This window comes from Oncorhynchus kisutch, linkage group LG17 (assembly GCF_002021735.2).
Source record: "Oncorhynchus kisutch isolate 150728-3 linkage group LG17, Okis_V2, whole genome shotgun sequence".
Lineage (NCBI taxonomy): Eukaryota > Metazoa > Chordata > Actinopteri > Salmoniformes > Salmonidae > Oncorhynchus > Oncorhynchus kisutch.
The window spans coordinates 53,234,927-53,250,860 of NC_034190.2; the positions used below are offsets into that span (position 1 = coordinate 53,234,927).

General features: G+C 41.4%; 1 protein-coding gene across 1 annotated transcript; it reads right to left on the minus strand.

The window, feature by feature from the left end:
* Window positions 1–540: 540 nt before the first annotated feature.
* Window positions 541–14,460, minus strand: tprg1l (tumor protein p63 regulated 1-like). Its single transcript, XM_020506187.2, has 6 exons — window positions 13,866–14,460; window positions 13,408–13,499; window positions 4,303–4,353; window positions 3,969–4,094; window positions 3,419–3,572; window positions 541–3,296 (listed from the first exon to the last, which is right to left on the minus strand). Exons 1-6 carry the CDS (start codon window positions 14,091–14,093, stop codon window positions 3,102–3,104), a joined length of 846 nt encoding a protein of 281 aa, XP_020361776.1. The 5' UTR covers window positions 14,094–14,460; the 3' UTR covers window positions 541–3,101.
* Between the last annotated feature and the right edge of the window lie 1,474 nt (window positions 14,461–15,934).

A 15,934-nucleotide genomic window follows, 5' to 3' on the forward strand; every position in this document is an offset into this window, starting at 1 on the left:
AAAGTTCAGTGCTATAGCATGGATCTTCTGTGATTATTACCACAGCAAGCAAGGTACTTGGAGTCAAACATTCAGGCCTGGGTGAGATCTTTAAGGTCAGGGCCCTCCGCGGCTCACAATCATTTTAGACCCAAGCCACCCCCTGTACCTGGACTTTGAACTGCTCTCCTCTGGACGCAGGTATAGGGCACCCCTCATCAGGAAAAAAACAACTAGACAATTTGTGCCAGGTGTGATATCCCTCCTAAATAGCTCGGGCTATTTAAGACCAGCAGGCTAGTCTTTTTTTTGTGTGTTTTATTTCTTAAATTATTTTTATTGGTATGTAAACTTGTGAAAGTTGTATTGTCAATTTTGTTTTGTATTTAAACGCCACTTTAAATGTGTACAAAATTTTCCCATGGGGTCAAAGTAAGAGATTAAGTATAGTCCTAGACTGTCTGGGAAACTTTTTCCACTTTGTCGAAATCCCTAATCCCCGGGGTACTTCAAACTGGGTTTACCAGGAACCTGCAGTGTAAGAAACAATGCCACAAGACATGATTTTGATGAGTATTTATTTAATAAGCAATGTACCGTATTCAAGGTCAGTGTGAGCATATAGTCAGCGTTATGAGTCAAACTAATCGGCAAATGGGTTGGATATCAGATTTACCCAGTATGAAATATCAAAGTAATGTAGGCAATTGCCTCACGTTGGTGACCGTGCTACAAATATTAAGCATTTAACCAAGAAGTTAGTTTTCTTTTTGTAACACTCAAAACCTGCATCAATTGCTATTCTGGAGCATTTTTGAAGTTGAACAGAGACGGCATGCAAACCAACATGCAAGACATGCATGTTACATTTAGACCAGGAGTGGAAAAAAAAAAGGTAGTTGGACAGACATCTTAGTTCATTCGAGCGGTTAAAGCATGATCTTGTGTGAAGCAGAGGCCTAACAACCAGATTCTTCTCTGGTGAATGGATGAGAAAGATCAGTTTATTTCAAACCAGTTTAAATCTGGTTCCTGGATTACTTGACGTTGATTTGTCTTGCATCCTTTTAAATATTCCGTTTGGATCCCATGCAAGAATGACATCTTACTCTGTTTAGAAATAAAATTGAATGTCCATCAACCATTGTGACTGATGGAAGAATGTTTGAAATGTAATAGGGCCTCTAGGAAATCTTAGACTGTTCAGTTTCAATTATATTCAGCCAATGTCACTTCCTGTTATTGTCCCTTATACATTAAATCACTTCCTTAGATTGGCTCCTGTGCAGCGCTGATACATTTAAATTTGTGCTTGTTTAGGTTGAGACAGTTGGGGGTATTTAAGGTTCCTCTGGGTGCCAGCATGTGGTAGTAGAAGGGAATGAGGTGGATGTTCTCGCGGAGCAAGTACTCAAGCGTCGACATGGAAGTGACAAATCGGTAAAGCAGAGGCCAAGGGGGTTAATAAGTGGTTAAAAATAAATAGCAAGAGTTGTGGAGCAGGGAGGGGTAGGGAGGTCCCCAGGTCGAGAGGAGAAAAACAATGGCATGGAACTATTTCACTATAGTCCTTTCCAAATACTTTAACAGAAATGGATTATTCTGTTCCTGAGAGCTACTGAACAAAAGGTCCGCGGCAAAGCCGTGCGAGCAAACGAGCTTGGTAAAAAGAGACCTTAACATGCAAATCTGATTGAGGCTGATATTTCAAACGCTGTATCCAATTTAACTTCAGTTGCTTTTTCTTTGAGGTTTATGTCAGACTATGGCTACAGCCCTAACTAGTTAGTTACTTGAATAGTTGACTAATAGATCAATGAAATCTAAAATGGCCACCATTTTTATTCCCACGTGGATTTTTTTTATTTTTTATGGTCAAGTTATTCAGGTGTTGATGAGACTATTTTAGCCTCCGAGCAATATTTGTGTATTTGAATAGTAGATTGTTTGGTGAAACCATATGTAGAAGCGATTATTTTCCCCTTCTAGACATTTCTATACCGGTCAACACTAAGAATCAAACAGGTTTGAAAACGTACCTCAATCCAGGCATGGAAAGTGTCACTGTACTTTTAATTATCCCACAATGCCTGACGGCAAATCATAATACTGTTAGTTCGGAATTAAACTGCCTTTCTTGTCCTCAAGCTATGTAGCTAATGCTAAAGTAACATATTCCACAACACTTCCCCGGCAGCTACTCGCCCCAATGTTAGACATCACATTTTCATAGGACCTAATCCGCTGTTTCAGCATGAACTAGCCTAGCATGAGGACGATAAAGGCTGTGTGTTTTCTAGAAATGGAGATGAATAGACCTAATCAATTTAAGAAAATTGTCACAATGGGATATCTGTAGTTGAGCTTGCACCAGACAATGTATAATTCAAGTAAAATATAGTAAATAAACATATGACCACGTCAGAATAACGTGGTCATAGTTTTGACTGAAAACGCAGATTGTAGCACCGGCAGCCGCATTAATTCTCAAATCTTACCACTACAACGTCCCAATATGATGGATTTTAGAGCCAATCTGGCTAATGCAAAAATCTGCAATTTTGCAAGGCGTCTCAGGTTGAAAATAATGGGTAGACCGCTTGATCAGGCAAAGCTCATTGCATCAGTTTCTGTAATAACGAGCGCTGATAAAGCCCACTCTTATACCTAAAGTTAAAGCACCTAACCATGCCCTCGTACTGCACAAAAGGCCCACGATAATATTAACTTCCAAGGGCTCTAAGTCAGGTTCACCTAGCAGCATCAGGTGTGTATTACAGTATTTTCACAATGGCAAGGTAAACAGTATGCACTGTACCCACAATTAGCGACATTCCCTAATCGCACAAACACACCAAATTCACATACTGTAGGTCTCTCCACTCGGGGGTTAAATAATTATGGCAAATGGAAAACAACTTTGCATGAGAGCACTGTGGCAGGAGTGGAGAGAACTCAGGCTTGCTGCACACCATGGCTGCCCGCCGGTTATACTCAAGCGTTGGGTATGACACAGCCACATTGTCAGCATTCCACGAGCAGACAGACACACACTCATAAAACACACAGTTTGACAGCGCTCCCACTGCTGTGGAATAAGAGGGTCACTCAGTGGGAAACATTTAGAAGCCAATCTTTCCCCTGGTCATGGAGTAGCCCAGCTTGGCCTCATTGTTGATGAAGGACATGATGCCCAGGTAGGTCTCGATGAGGAGGGGCCTCTCTAGGATCAGAACTCCGTTGGCCCTGCCCGGAATGGCAAACTCCTTGTGGGCCTTCTTCACTGCCTGAACCAGCTGGGTCCGGAAGATGTCCATCTGACAGAAGAGGAGAGCAGCTCAGTGTTTAATATACCAAGCTCCCATGTGAACATGAATATTGCATAGAAATTGTTATTATTGTAAATGGGGGAGGGGAGGTGGCAACGTAAGAGTTTAACCTGGCAGAGAGAGGCCACTTTCTCGTCGGCACGAGCCATGGGGTGCTCAGTGAAGGTGACATAGGGCATGTCTGTGGACCAGGGATTCCAGCGGTTCACGAAGGAGGGGCGTGGGCGTTTGTCCCACTGAACCCGAATCCCATAGCCCTCCCTCCTGTAGAGACACTTATTGTAATTCCAGTGTGCTGAGAGTAATCAATGAATAGTAGGCTGTGTTCAGTGGGCACGAGAGGAGAAAAGCTTTAGAAACATGTGTATCTATACTTGTCCAATATGCGTTCCTAGTTTTTGGTTTCCATGCCTACTGAACACTGCTGAGTGTATTTGGACCTGTCCAGAAACAACCCCAAGCGACTTGAGTAGACTCAACATAGTTGGATATGTATAAGCAATATGGCAATATTTCCACCAAGCCTATCCCAAGTGAACGTTAGCCTTCTACCATATTGCTTATACTGTACCTATCCAATTATTTCAGAACATCGACAAGTGTCTTGTGTTGTTGTAAGTACAGGGTCTCTGTATAGGGTCATAGCTCAGTGGCGCTTACTTGTTGAGTGATTTGGGCGGGAACTCAAACTCGCCCACTGAGATGGTGTCCACGGCATTAAGGGAGATTCTGATGACCTGCTGACACAGCAGGTTGATGAAGTCATACTTGCAAACCAGCAGGGACCTGTTAGAAAACCAAGAGGGACAATATGGCAAATTAAGTGAAGAGTGTACAAACGTTCATGCAAGTTTGACACCTTTATCATCACGAATATATCACAACCGCGTCCAGTCGGCAACATAAATGTATCAAATGATATGGGAATGGATCCCTCCAATTGGGTTCCAATGGATATCCAATCGTAACATTTGCCACTAATCATATGGTTTACCTGTCAGTTATGAGCACCAGTCTCTCCTTCTCGTTGTTCCAGTGGTCAACTCTAAGGGAAACATTATTACATTCAGATTTAGTATTCTCATCTGTAGCGAAATAATGTAATGAGATATTCATGAAAATATGAAGTCACAATGGTGTAAGAGAGACTAAAATGTGCCAAGGGGTTGTGTGATGTCTTTACCAATTGGCATCTGCCGGCAGAATATAATTTTTCATGGAGATGGTATGTATTAACTGGATAAATAAACATGCCTTTAAGCACTACATGGCTCTTAATTGCCCAACAAATATTATCCTTGCCTCTCACTTGCACTAATATCGTTTCAAAGTTTATTTACCACATCCACAGGAAAATAGGTGTAAAACAGTAGTGACATTCTTACCTTGAGAGCTCTTTCCCAACAATACAATAATAATAATAATATAGAATAAAAACCACAAGAACTACGATGTGAGTTAGAAACACGAGAATGCAAGTATACACATGCATACATACATGCAAGTGACTGGTAGTAGGATAAAGATCCTTCAGAATGTATTCACACCCCCTTGACCTTTTCCACATTTTGTTGTGTTACAGCCTGAATTTAAAATAAATTAAATGTAGATTGTGTCACGCTAGTTAGCATTGTGAAACTACCTCTGTCTCCAGTATGAAGTTAGAGACAGAAAAATGGTATCCACAAGGTCATTGGACTCTGGGTAAGTAGATAAAGGGACTCATTGCCAAAATCCCAAAGTTTCCCTTTAATAGGTGAATGACTGTCACGCTTGCTAATAGTGACAAGGTTACATTAATAACACTACCATTTGAATACCTTCTATTTTTTTTACCTTTCTTTAACTAGGCAAGTCAGTTAAGAACAAATTCTTATTTTCAATGACGGCCTAGGAACAGTGGGTTAACTGCCTTGTTCATGGGCAGAATGACAGATATGTACCTTGTCAGCTCAGGGATTCGAACGTGTAACCTTTCGGCTGCTAGTCCAACGCGCTAGGCTACCCTGCCGCACCCTATGCCTATGAGATAGGAAGCGATGTGAAGTATAATGTGCTTACTAGTCATTAAGACCAGCCTTATTGATGGTAGTGTTTAACATGATTTTGGAATGACTATCTCTGTACCCCACACATAACGTACAATTATCTGTAAGGTCCCTCAGTCGAAGTGTGAATTTCAAAACACAGATTCAACCAAAGACCAGGGAGGTTTTCCAATGCCTCGCAAAGGGCACCTATTGGTATATGGGTAAAAAAGTTCAAAAGCAGACATTGAATATCCTTTTAGGCATGGTGAAGTAATTAATTACTACTAAACGATATCATAAACGCCATCGATAAAAGACAGTACTGTGCAACCGTCTTCATCGACCTGACCAAGGCTTTCGACTCTGTCAATCACCATATTCTTATCGGCAGACTCAGTAGCCTCGGTTTTTCTAATAACTGCCTTGCCTGGTTCACCAACTACTTTGCAGACAGAGTTCAGTGTGTAAAATCGGAGGGCATGTTGTCCAGTCCTATGGGGGTACCACAGGGTTCAATTCTCGGGCCGACTCTTTTCTCTGTATATATCAATGATGTTACTCTTGCTGCGGGCGATTCCCTGATCCACCTCTACGCAGACGACATCATTCTGTATACTTCTGGCCCTTCCTTGGACACTGTGCTATCTAACCTCCAAACGAGCTTCAATGCCATACAACACTCCTTCCGTGGCCTCCAACTGCTCTTAAACGCTAGTAAAACCAAATGCACGCTTTTCAACCGTTCGCTGCCTGCACCCGCACGCCCGACTAGCATCACCACCCTGGATGGTTCCGACCTAGAATATGTGGGCATCTATAAGTACCTAGGTGTCTGGCTAGACTGCAAACTCTCCTTCCAGACTCATATCAAACATCTCCAATCCAAAATCAAATCTAGAGTCGGCTTTCTATTTCGCAACAAAGCCTCCTTTACTCACGCCGTGAAACTTACCCTAGTAAAACTGACTATCCTACCGATCCTCGACTTCGGCGATGTCATCTACAAAATAGCCAATAGCCAAAATTCCAATACTCTACTCAGCAAACTGGATGCAGTTTATCACAGTGCCATCCGCAATTGTAAATGAGAACTTGTTCTCAACTTGCCTACCTGGTTAAATAAAGGTGAAATAAAAATAAAATAAATACCACCCACCATTGCAACCTGTATGCTCTAGTCGGCTGGCCCTTGCCACATGTTCGTCGCCAGACCCACTGGCTCCAGGTCATCTACAAGTCTATGCTAGGTAAAGCTCCGCCTTATCTCAGTTCACTGGTCACGATGGCAACACCCACCCATAGCATGCGCTCCAGCAGGTGTATCTCACTGATCATCCCTAAAGCCAAAACCTCATTTGGCCATCTTTCCTTCCAGTTCTCTGCTGCCTGCGACTGGAACGAATTGCAAAAATCTCTGAAGTTGGAGACTTTTTATCTCCCTCACCAACTTTAAACATCTGCTATCTGAGCAGCTAACCGATCGCTGCAGCTGTACATAGTCCATCGGTATATAGCCCACCCAATTTACCTACCTCATCCCCATACTGTTTTTATTTTATTTACTTTTCTGCTATTTTGCACACCAGTATCTCTACCTGCACATGTTCATCTGATCATTTATCACTCCAGTGTTAATCTGCTAAATTGTAATTATTCACTCCTATGGCCTATTTATTGCCTACCTCCTCATGCCTTTTGCACACAATGTATATAGATTATTTTTTTCTACTATGTTCTACTCCTCTACTTGTTTATTGTTTACTCCATGTGTAACTCTGTGTTGTTGTCTGTTCACACTGCTATGCTTTATCTTGGCCAGGTCGCAGTTGCAAATGAGAACTTGTTCTCAACTAGCCTACCTGGTTAAATAAAGGTGAAATTTACAAATTACACTGTGGATGGTGTGTCAACACAACCCTTCACTACAAAAAATAAGCATCCTTCTGGAGAGAAAGGAAACCTTCTCATCATGAGGCCAATTGTGACTTTAAAACCGTTTTTAAATTTGCTGTGATAGGGTAAAACTGAGAATGGATCAACATCGCAGTTACTCGGCAATAATAACCTAATTGATTTCTCTCTATGAGGCCTCATTGTCTCTAGTGCCCCCTGCGGTCATAAAACGGAAGTACAGACATATACTGAGGGTGGTTGGTGCATAGAAAGATGAAACTCTATTAGTTCCTGGTGTCCGAGATTATGAGTGGGTGAAACAATGATATGAATGGACAAGGCCATCGATCACGTGAAACCATTCATTCCGTTGTGAAAACTCGATAGCGCATAGAGGCCAAATGAAGGCGGTTTCAATTATTCCTATGGGTTGGTTAATCTCTCGTGGACAGTGTACGTAGCATAACATCTGACACAATTGCGCAAGATATTTAGTTCATGGAGACAACATGGTTTGTGCTTTCCGGAAACAGTGGGACGTCCCTACCCACATTGAAATTGAAATGTAAAACGGTTATGGGTTAAGGTACCCCATTCATAGACGTTAACTATCTTTAGCGCCTATTGACGATATTAAGTATATTTCAGAATATACTATCATCGAGAAATGATTAAAAAAAATTAAAAACATTACTACACAATTTGAATAGGGTTCCCACAAGGCCATATTGGTATGTTACAGTGCTTGTTTACGGAAGACAGAGTGGACCATCTGTGTCTCCGTACAACTGTGTGCAGACGGAAGACTGACGCCCAAACGTGTTGTCACTGAAAAATACTGTCAGCTGCAAATGATAAAACAGTGTATAGTAAGTGTGTATTGTCATGTGAAAGTAGAGGGATTTGTGTTTCTAGAACCCTACCGCAACCAAGAATCGAATCACGTTTACATTTGAGTATTTGGCTTCCAGAGCCAATCCCCCTAAAAAAAAAAGAACATGTAAGGTCCTTGGACTATAAGGAGTCCTTTAGTCCATTATTGGGCTAGGTTTAGGGTAGGGACATCTCAAGTAATCCCGGATAGCACTGAACAACATGCGCTGTTTGAGCTACTCCAGAAAGTGACTGCAGTGCTGCCGTCTCATTGAGTTGCTCAAATTGAAGGCCGACCGGGGTACTGCAGGCTGCCATTAGCAACTCAATCTTTTTAACTTCTGTGTGCGATTTAAAAACAATTGGTTCAAAGACATACAGTTGAAGTCAGAAGTGTACATACACCTTAGCCAAATACATTTAAACATTTTTTTTTCTCACAATTCCTGACATTTAAAATTCCCTGTCTTAGGTCAGTTAGGATCACCACTTTATTTTAAGAACGTAAAATGTCAGAATAATAGAGAATTATTTATTTCAGCTTTTATTTCTTTCATCACATTCCCAGTGGGTCAGAAGTTTACATACATTCAATTAGTATTTGGTAGCATTGCCTTTAAATAGTCTAACATGCGTCAAACGTTTTGGGTAGCCTTCCACAATAAGTTGGGTGAATTTTGGCCCATTCCTCCTGACAGAGCTGGTGTAACTGAGTCAGGTTTGTAGGACTCCTTGCTCGCACACACATTTTCAGTTCTGCCCACACATTTTCTATAGGATTTGAGGTCAGGGCTTTGTGATGGCCACTCCAATACCTTGACTTTGTTAAAGCCATTTTGCCACAATTTTGGAAGTATGCTCGGGGTCATTGTCCATTTGGAAGACCCATTTGCAACTAAGCTTTAACTTCCTGACTGATGACTTGAGATGTTGCTTCAATATATCCACATAGTTTTCCTACCTCATGACGCCATCTATTTTGTGAAGTGCACCAGTCCCTCCTGCAGCAAAGCACCCCCACAACATGATGCTGCCACCCCCGTGATTCACGGTTGGGATGTAGTTCTTCGACTTGCAAGCCTCCCCTTTTACCTCCAAACATAACGATGGTTACTATGGGCAAACAGTTCTATTTTTGTTTCATCAGACAAGAGGACATTTCTCCAAAAAGTATTTGTCCCCATGTGCAATTGCAAACCGTAGTCTGGCTTTTTTATGGTGGTTTTGGAGCAGTGGCATCTTCCTTGCTATGCAGCCTTTCAGGTTATGTCGATATAGGACAAATTTTACTGTGGATATAGATACTTTTGTACCCGTTTCCTCCTGCATCTTCACAAGGTCCTTTGCTGTTGTTCTGGGATTGATTTGCACTTTTCACACCAAAGTATGTTCATCTCTAGGAGACAGAATGTGTCTCCTTCCTGAGCTGTATGACGGTTGCGTGGTCCCATGGCGTTTATACTTGCGTACTATTGTTTGTACAGACGAACGTGGTATGTTCAGGCATTTGGACATTTCTCCCAAGGATGAACCAGACTTGTGGATGTCTACAATTTCTTTTCTGAGGTGTGTCATGCACAAAAAGTAGATGTCCTAACCGACTTGCCAAAACTATAGTTTGTTAACAAGAAATTTGTGAGGTGGTTGAAAAATGAGTTTTAATGACTCCAACCTAAGTGTATTTAAACTTCCGACTTCAACTGTACATCTGGTGTATCAGAAGCAATTATTGGCAACTATAGAATGGTGAAGAAGAACTCCGCGGAGTATACAACTAAATTAATTTAGCCATTCATTGTAGCATTGGCACTCTGTAGAGTTGCTATTTTCTCACGTTCTTGTGTCAATTAACTCATGACATTCCTAGATTACTCATTATACTAAAAGTCAGATTTAAAAATCAACAAATGCAATAGTCAGTTTAAAAAAAGGATAAGGGTACAAAAGTGTATGTGTGTGTATATATATATATATACACACACTCACACACACACACACACACACACTGTTGTACCCTTATCCTTTTTTTAAACTGACTGATTGTATTTGTTGATTTTTAAATATATATATTGATTGATTTTTAAAATATATATATATATACACATACATACATACACACAATACCAGTCAAAAGTTTGGACACACCTACTCATTCAAGGGTTTTCCTTTATTTTTTCCTATTTTCTACATCAAAATGATGAACATATATGTAATCATGTAGTAACCAAAAAAGTGTTAAACAAAATCAAACTATATTAGAGATTCTTCAAAGTAGCCACTCTTTGCCTTGATGACAGCTTTGCACACGCTTGACATTCTCTCAACCAGCTTCATGAGGAATGCTTTCCCAACTGTCTTGATTTGAAAGAGATCCCACATATGCTGAGCACTTGTTGGCTGCTTTTCCTTGACTTTGCGGTCCAACTCATCCCAAACAATTTCAATTGGGTTGAGGTCAGATGATTGTGGAGGCCAGGTCATCTGATGCAGCACTCCATCACTCTCCTTCTTGGTCAAATAGCCCTTACAGCCTGGAGGTGCTTTGGCTCATTGTCCTGTTGAAAAACAAATGATAGTGGGATGGCATATCACTGCAGAATACTGTGGTAGCCATGCTGGTTAAGTGTGCCTTGAATTCTAAATAAATCCCTGACAGTGTCACCAGCAAAGCACACCCACACCATCACACATCCTCCTCCATGCTTCACAGTGGGAACCACACATGTGGAGATCATCCGTTCACCTACTCTGTGTCTCACAAAGATTGCGGTTGTAACCAAAAAAATTCAAATTTGGACTCAGACCAAAAGGACAGATTTCCACTTGTCTATGTCCATTGCTTGTGTTTCTTGGCCCAAGAAAGTCTCTTCTTATTAGTGTCCTTTAGTAGTGGTTTCTTTGCAGCAATTTGACCATGAAGGCCTGATTCACGCAGTCTCCTCTGAACAGTTGATGTTGAGATGTGTCTGTAAAGCATTTATTTTGGCTGCAATTTCTGACGCTGGTAACTCTAATGAACTTATCCTCTGTAGCGGAGGTAACTCTAGGTCTTCCCTTCCTGTGGTGATCCTCACGAGAGCCAGTTTCATCATAGCGCTTGATGGGTTTTTGCACTTGAGGAAATGTTCAAATTGTACAGATTGACTGACCTTCATGTCTTAAAGTAATGATGGACTGTTGTTTCGCTTTGCTTATTTGAGCTGTTCTTGCCATAAGGCACACCTGTTAATTGAAATGCATTCTAGGTGACTACCTCATGAAGCTGGTTGAGAGAATGCCAAGTGTGCAAAGCTGTCATCAAGGCAAAAGGTGGCTACTTTGAAGAATGTCAAATATAAAATATATTTTGATTTGTAAAAAAAAAAAATTGGTTACTATATGATTAAATGTGTTATTTCATAGTTTTGATGTCATCACTATTATTCTACAATGTAGAAAATTGTAAAAAGAAAAGAAAAACCCTGGAATGAGTAGGTGTGTCCAAACTTGACTGGTACTGTATATCTGGTTGTGTTGGCAAAATCTCTACATATCCCATTGAGGCAAGCAGGGAGAGGCTGGCCATTGTCACAGTTTCAAGACCGGTCAGAAACATCCAGCTAACCCTACGCCAATGGAACTTAGATCCACATTAAGTAGCAATGATATCCTTCGCCACTGCTGTCTTAACGACATGACAGCTTGAACCAGTCATGACTATTCCCAAAAAATAAATCTAGCTTTCCAACAAATGTCTTATACTGAAAAATATATATAAAAACGTAACATGTAACGTGTTGGTCCCATGTTTCATGAGCTGAAATTAAACATCCCAGAAATGTTCCATACACACAAAAAGCTTCTATCAAATTATGTGCACAAATTTGTTTACATCCCTGTTAGTGAGAATTTCTCCTTTGCCAAGATAATCCATCCACCTGACAGGTGTGCAGTTTGGCGTCGTAACTGACTTCAGTGTGCAAATGCTCACATTCAATGGCCACTGGCACACTGGAGAAGCGTGCTCTTCACGGATGAATCCTGGTTTCAACTGTACCGGGAAGATGGCAGACAATGTGTATCGCGTCGTGTGGGCGAGCGGTTTGCTGATGTCAATGTTGTGAACAGAGCACCCCCATGGTGGTGGTGGGGTTATGGTATGGGCAGGCATAAGCTACAGACATAATTTTATCAGTGGTAATTTGACTGCACAGAGATACCATGGACGAGATCCTGAGGCCCAATGTCGCGCCATCAGCTCATGTTTCAGCATGATAATGCACAGCCCCATGTTGCAAGGATCTGTACACAATTCCTAGGAGTTGAAATGTCCCAGTTCTTCCATGGCCTACATACTCAGAAATGACAGCAATTCAGCATGTTTGGGATGCTCTGTATCGACGGTGTGTCCCAGCTCCCGCCAATGTCTAGCAACTTCACACAGCCATTGAACAGTAGTTGGACAACATTCCACAATCAACAGCCTGATAAATTCTATGCGAAGGAGATGTGTCGCGTTGCATGAGGCAAATGGTGGTCACACAAAATAGACTGGTTTTCTGATCCACACCCCTACCTTCTTTTTTAAGGTGTCTGTGACCAACAGATACATATCTGTATTCTCAGTCATGCTAAATCCATAGATTACGGCCTAATGAATTTATTTCAATTGACCGATTTCCTTATATGAACTAACTCAGTAAAATCCTTAATTGTTGCATGTATATTTTTGTTCGGCGTAGTTATATGATTGTTTTGAAGTTTAAGGGTGCAGTATTTATGTACAAAACAATAGCATAGTTCAAGTTTAAGACAGGATATAGCTGCTGGACGCACATGCGCTCTAGGCTAATTCAGGACAAAGGTTGTAGTTTTTATTTGATTAAACAATTCAGAGACCAAAACAAATACATCAGATTAAATATTTAAGGAGAGCGAATCGATATACAGTCCCTAAATCAGCTGTAACTGTCCATACTAAAACAAAGCTTAAAATGAAGTCGCTTCTGGACATGGTAGACTCCTCACCACTAATTGGGGGATCCTGTTTTCCGCTAACAATGTCTGCAGTACCACGGTCGGCCTTCAACTTCCATGGCTTCAATGAGAGGGGCAGTTGTTCTCCACTGGAATGAATCATTGAAAACACTCAGACATCATCAAGCGCACTTCAAATCACCTGTAGTGCTAGGGCAAAAAACAAAACGTGCACCCAGGGGGGGGGGGGGGGGGGGGGGGGCAGGACCACATTTGGGAACTTCTGTACTGCCAATGTAACTTTACTGGCCTATGTGATGATGTGAATTGCTGATAAAATGACTCACTCTGCAAGCAGCCACACACTCAGCACTTCTCCATCCTCTGAAGGCAGGCCCACTGTTCTGATGTCATTCACTGCTCGTTCAATGGTCCCTGGCTGAAATGAAGAGGCCACAGTTAATTGATTTCAGTCCACTCATCATTATAATAATCGAGCAGATTGTTCCATATATCATAGCTGAATAAATTGCAGTTGTCTGAATAAATGGTTGCGTTTAACAGAACGGTTTGTTTCACAATCTAAGAAATAGAGGTTAGTTTGTAACGACATGTTGCATAGGTGTTCACTGCCACGAATACGCACCTTCAAATCAGAGCGAGCCAAGCAGTCAATCTGCAATTGCAAGCTGATTGCAGCGTGAGCGTTTGACAGCTGTTTCCAAGCTAGCCTATTAGCTTGCTAACTAGCTAATATCCGACGTTGTTCAGATAAAAAAAAAAGGCAATTATTAGCCAGACTTACCCTAAAGACAAAATAATCCTTCACTTTCGCTTGCATGGTTGGGTTGTGGACATGAAACGGCGTCAACGTTTGTAAGGGGGAGCAACATGCTACAGAAGAACTATACCCTAGGCTCCCTCTGGCCCCCGGCGGTGTGAAGGCAACCTCGACTCCATCCTCTGCCTCTGCCGGATGAAGGACCGCAGCCCCCGGACTCATTGGTTCAACCGTGTCGTTTAGCTGAAGCATAGTGCAAACTGAGTTGTAATAAAAAGCACAAAATAGACTTCAACCTATCCTCTCGAAAATAAAGATTCAGCAAACGGTGTATTGTTTTGAATTGGTCATTGCGCACAATAATATGATCAGAGAGGATGGTGTTTACAAGGAAGTACCCCTGCCTCACTTCCCCCCTTAGATTTCCTTTTTTCACCTCTTAAAGGGGAAATCTGCAGTTCAAACAAGTGTTACTCCCGCCACTGTTGAGCTGTAATCCTTAGTCCGAACAGCTAAAACAAGAGTTTCTATTATTTTGTATTTCAAATGAACCAGGCAAGTCAGTTAAGAACTCATTCTTATTTACCATGACGGCCTACCGGGAAACAGTGGGTTAACTGACTTGTTCAGGGGCAGAACGACAGATTTTTTAAAACCTTGGATTCGATCCAGCAACCTTTCGGTTACTGGCCCAACGCTCTAACCACTGCCGCCCCTATTGGACAAATTCAGATAGGTTCCTCTTGTTTCGTTCCGTTAGCTTCCGTTTAAGAATATAATACAACTTTATTGGCCATTCAGGATGGACATTTTTCTTTGGCATCACCTTCTATTAAAATAATCACATACACATACATTCTCACATCATACACTTTTAAACCAGTCAGTCCATCGTGTTGCATACACCAACAACATAGAGGACATTTTAGCTAGATAGTCACTTGTTGTTCTCCTAATGAAATAACTAGCTAACCAGCTACTTAGCCCTGTTGCCCACGTTATAACGTTATAAGCAGCCAGCTAGTATGTCTTGACCGGACCGGGTTATTTGTTGTATAGCTAGCCACAATAAGGATTAGCCACATAGTGGAATTTGCGTTTCGCCTTCAAACTAAAAGTCCCTCGTTGAAAGTTACGCAGAAGATTACAATTGGTGGAATCATGCCATATTTAGACTAGATCATGTTAAACAAGGTTGACTGTTGGAATGTGGAGCAATGAAATGGGATAAGAGTCTACCCGGCGACACCCACAGAACACAACTGTGAAGAGTTTACGCAAATATTAGCATCTTAGCTTGACACGTCAAATAACGGGACTTTGACTGTGGGAAATCACCTGCCCAGTCAGCCCATTGTGCGTATTGACATTCATATCGCACTGTACGGCCTTACCTAAGGATTGGGGATAAATTAAACGGGGTATCAGTCTACTCAGTACCAAATAGCTTTTTCAGAGTTATCAGGCGCCAAACATCCACATTGCATTGTTTTTCCTCTCGAATAGTGTTCAGTAGGTTGACTGGTACAATAAATGTGGCTCAATTCACAGTGGTTTCAGAGTCCTGCAATAATAAATATGATGCTAATGTTCTCTGGATGTCACTGAGTAGACTGATACCCCATGTCATTGATCCACAATCCATAGGTAAGGCTGTACAGTGAAATAGGTATGCACCCCCCCCCCCCCCCCCCCCCCCCCCCCCCCCCCCAATAACATTCTATAGTCTAACAAAATTCAGTGTGATTTCAACAGACTTTTGTCAAATTAACAAATTATTGTCTTTTGTTGAATTTATATAAGGACATTCCAACCTTGTTTAGCATGATCTATTCCATTATGGCATGATTCCACTATTTGTATTCATTTGCATTACTTTCACAGATACTTTTATTTTAAAGGCAAATCGCAAATTCCACTATTGTGCCTAATCCTTATTGTGGCTAGCTTCACATAGATGGGTCCGACCATCATTAATCAAATAAGAAGTGTATTTTAAATTAGGGGTCTTTAAGATGATGACACCTAGGTAGAATGATAGCTAGCTAGCTAACTATAGCTACTGAAACAGATCGTTGATTTGCTATGTTTTG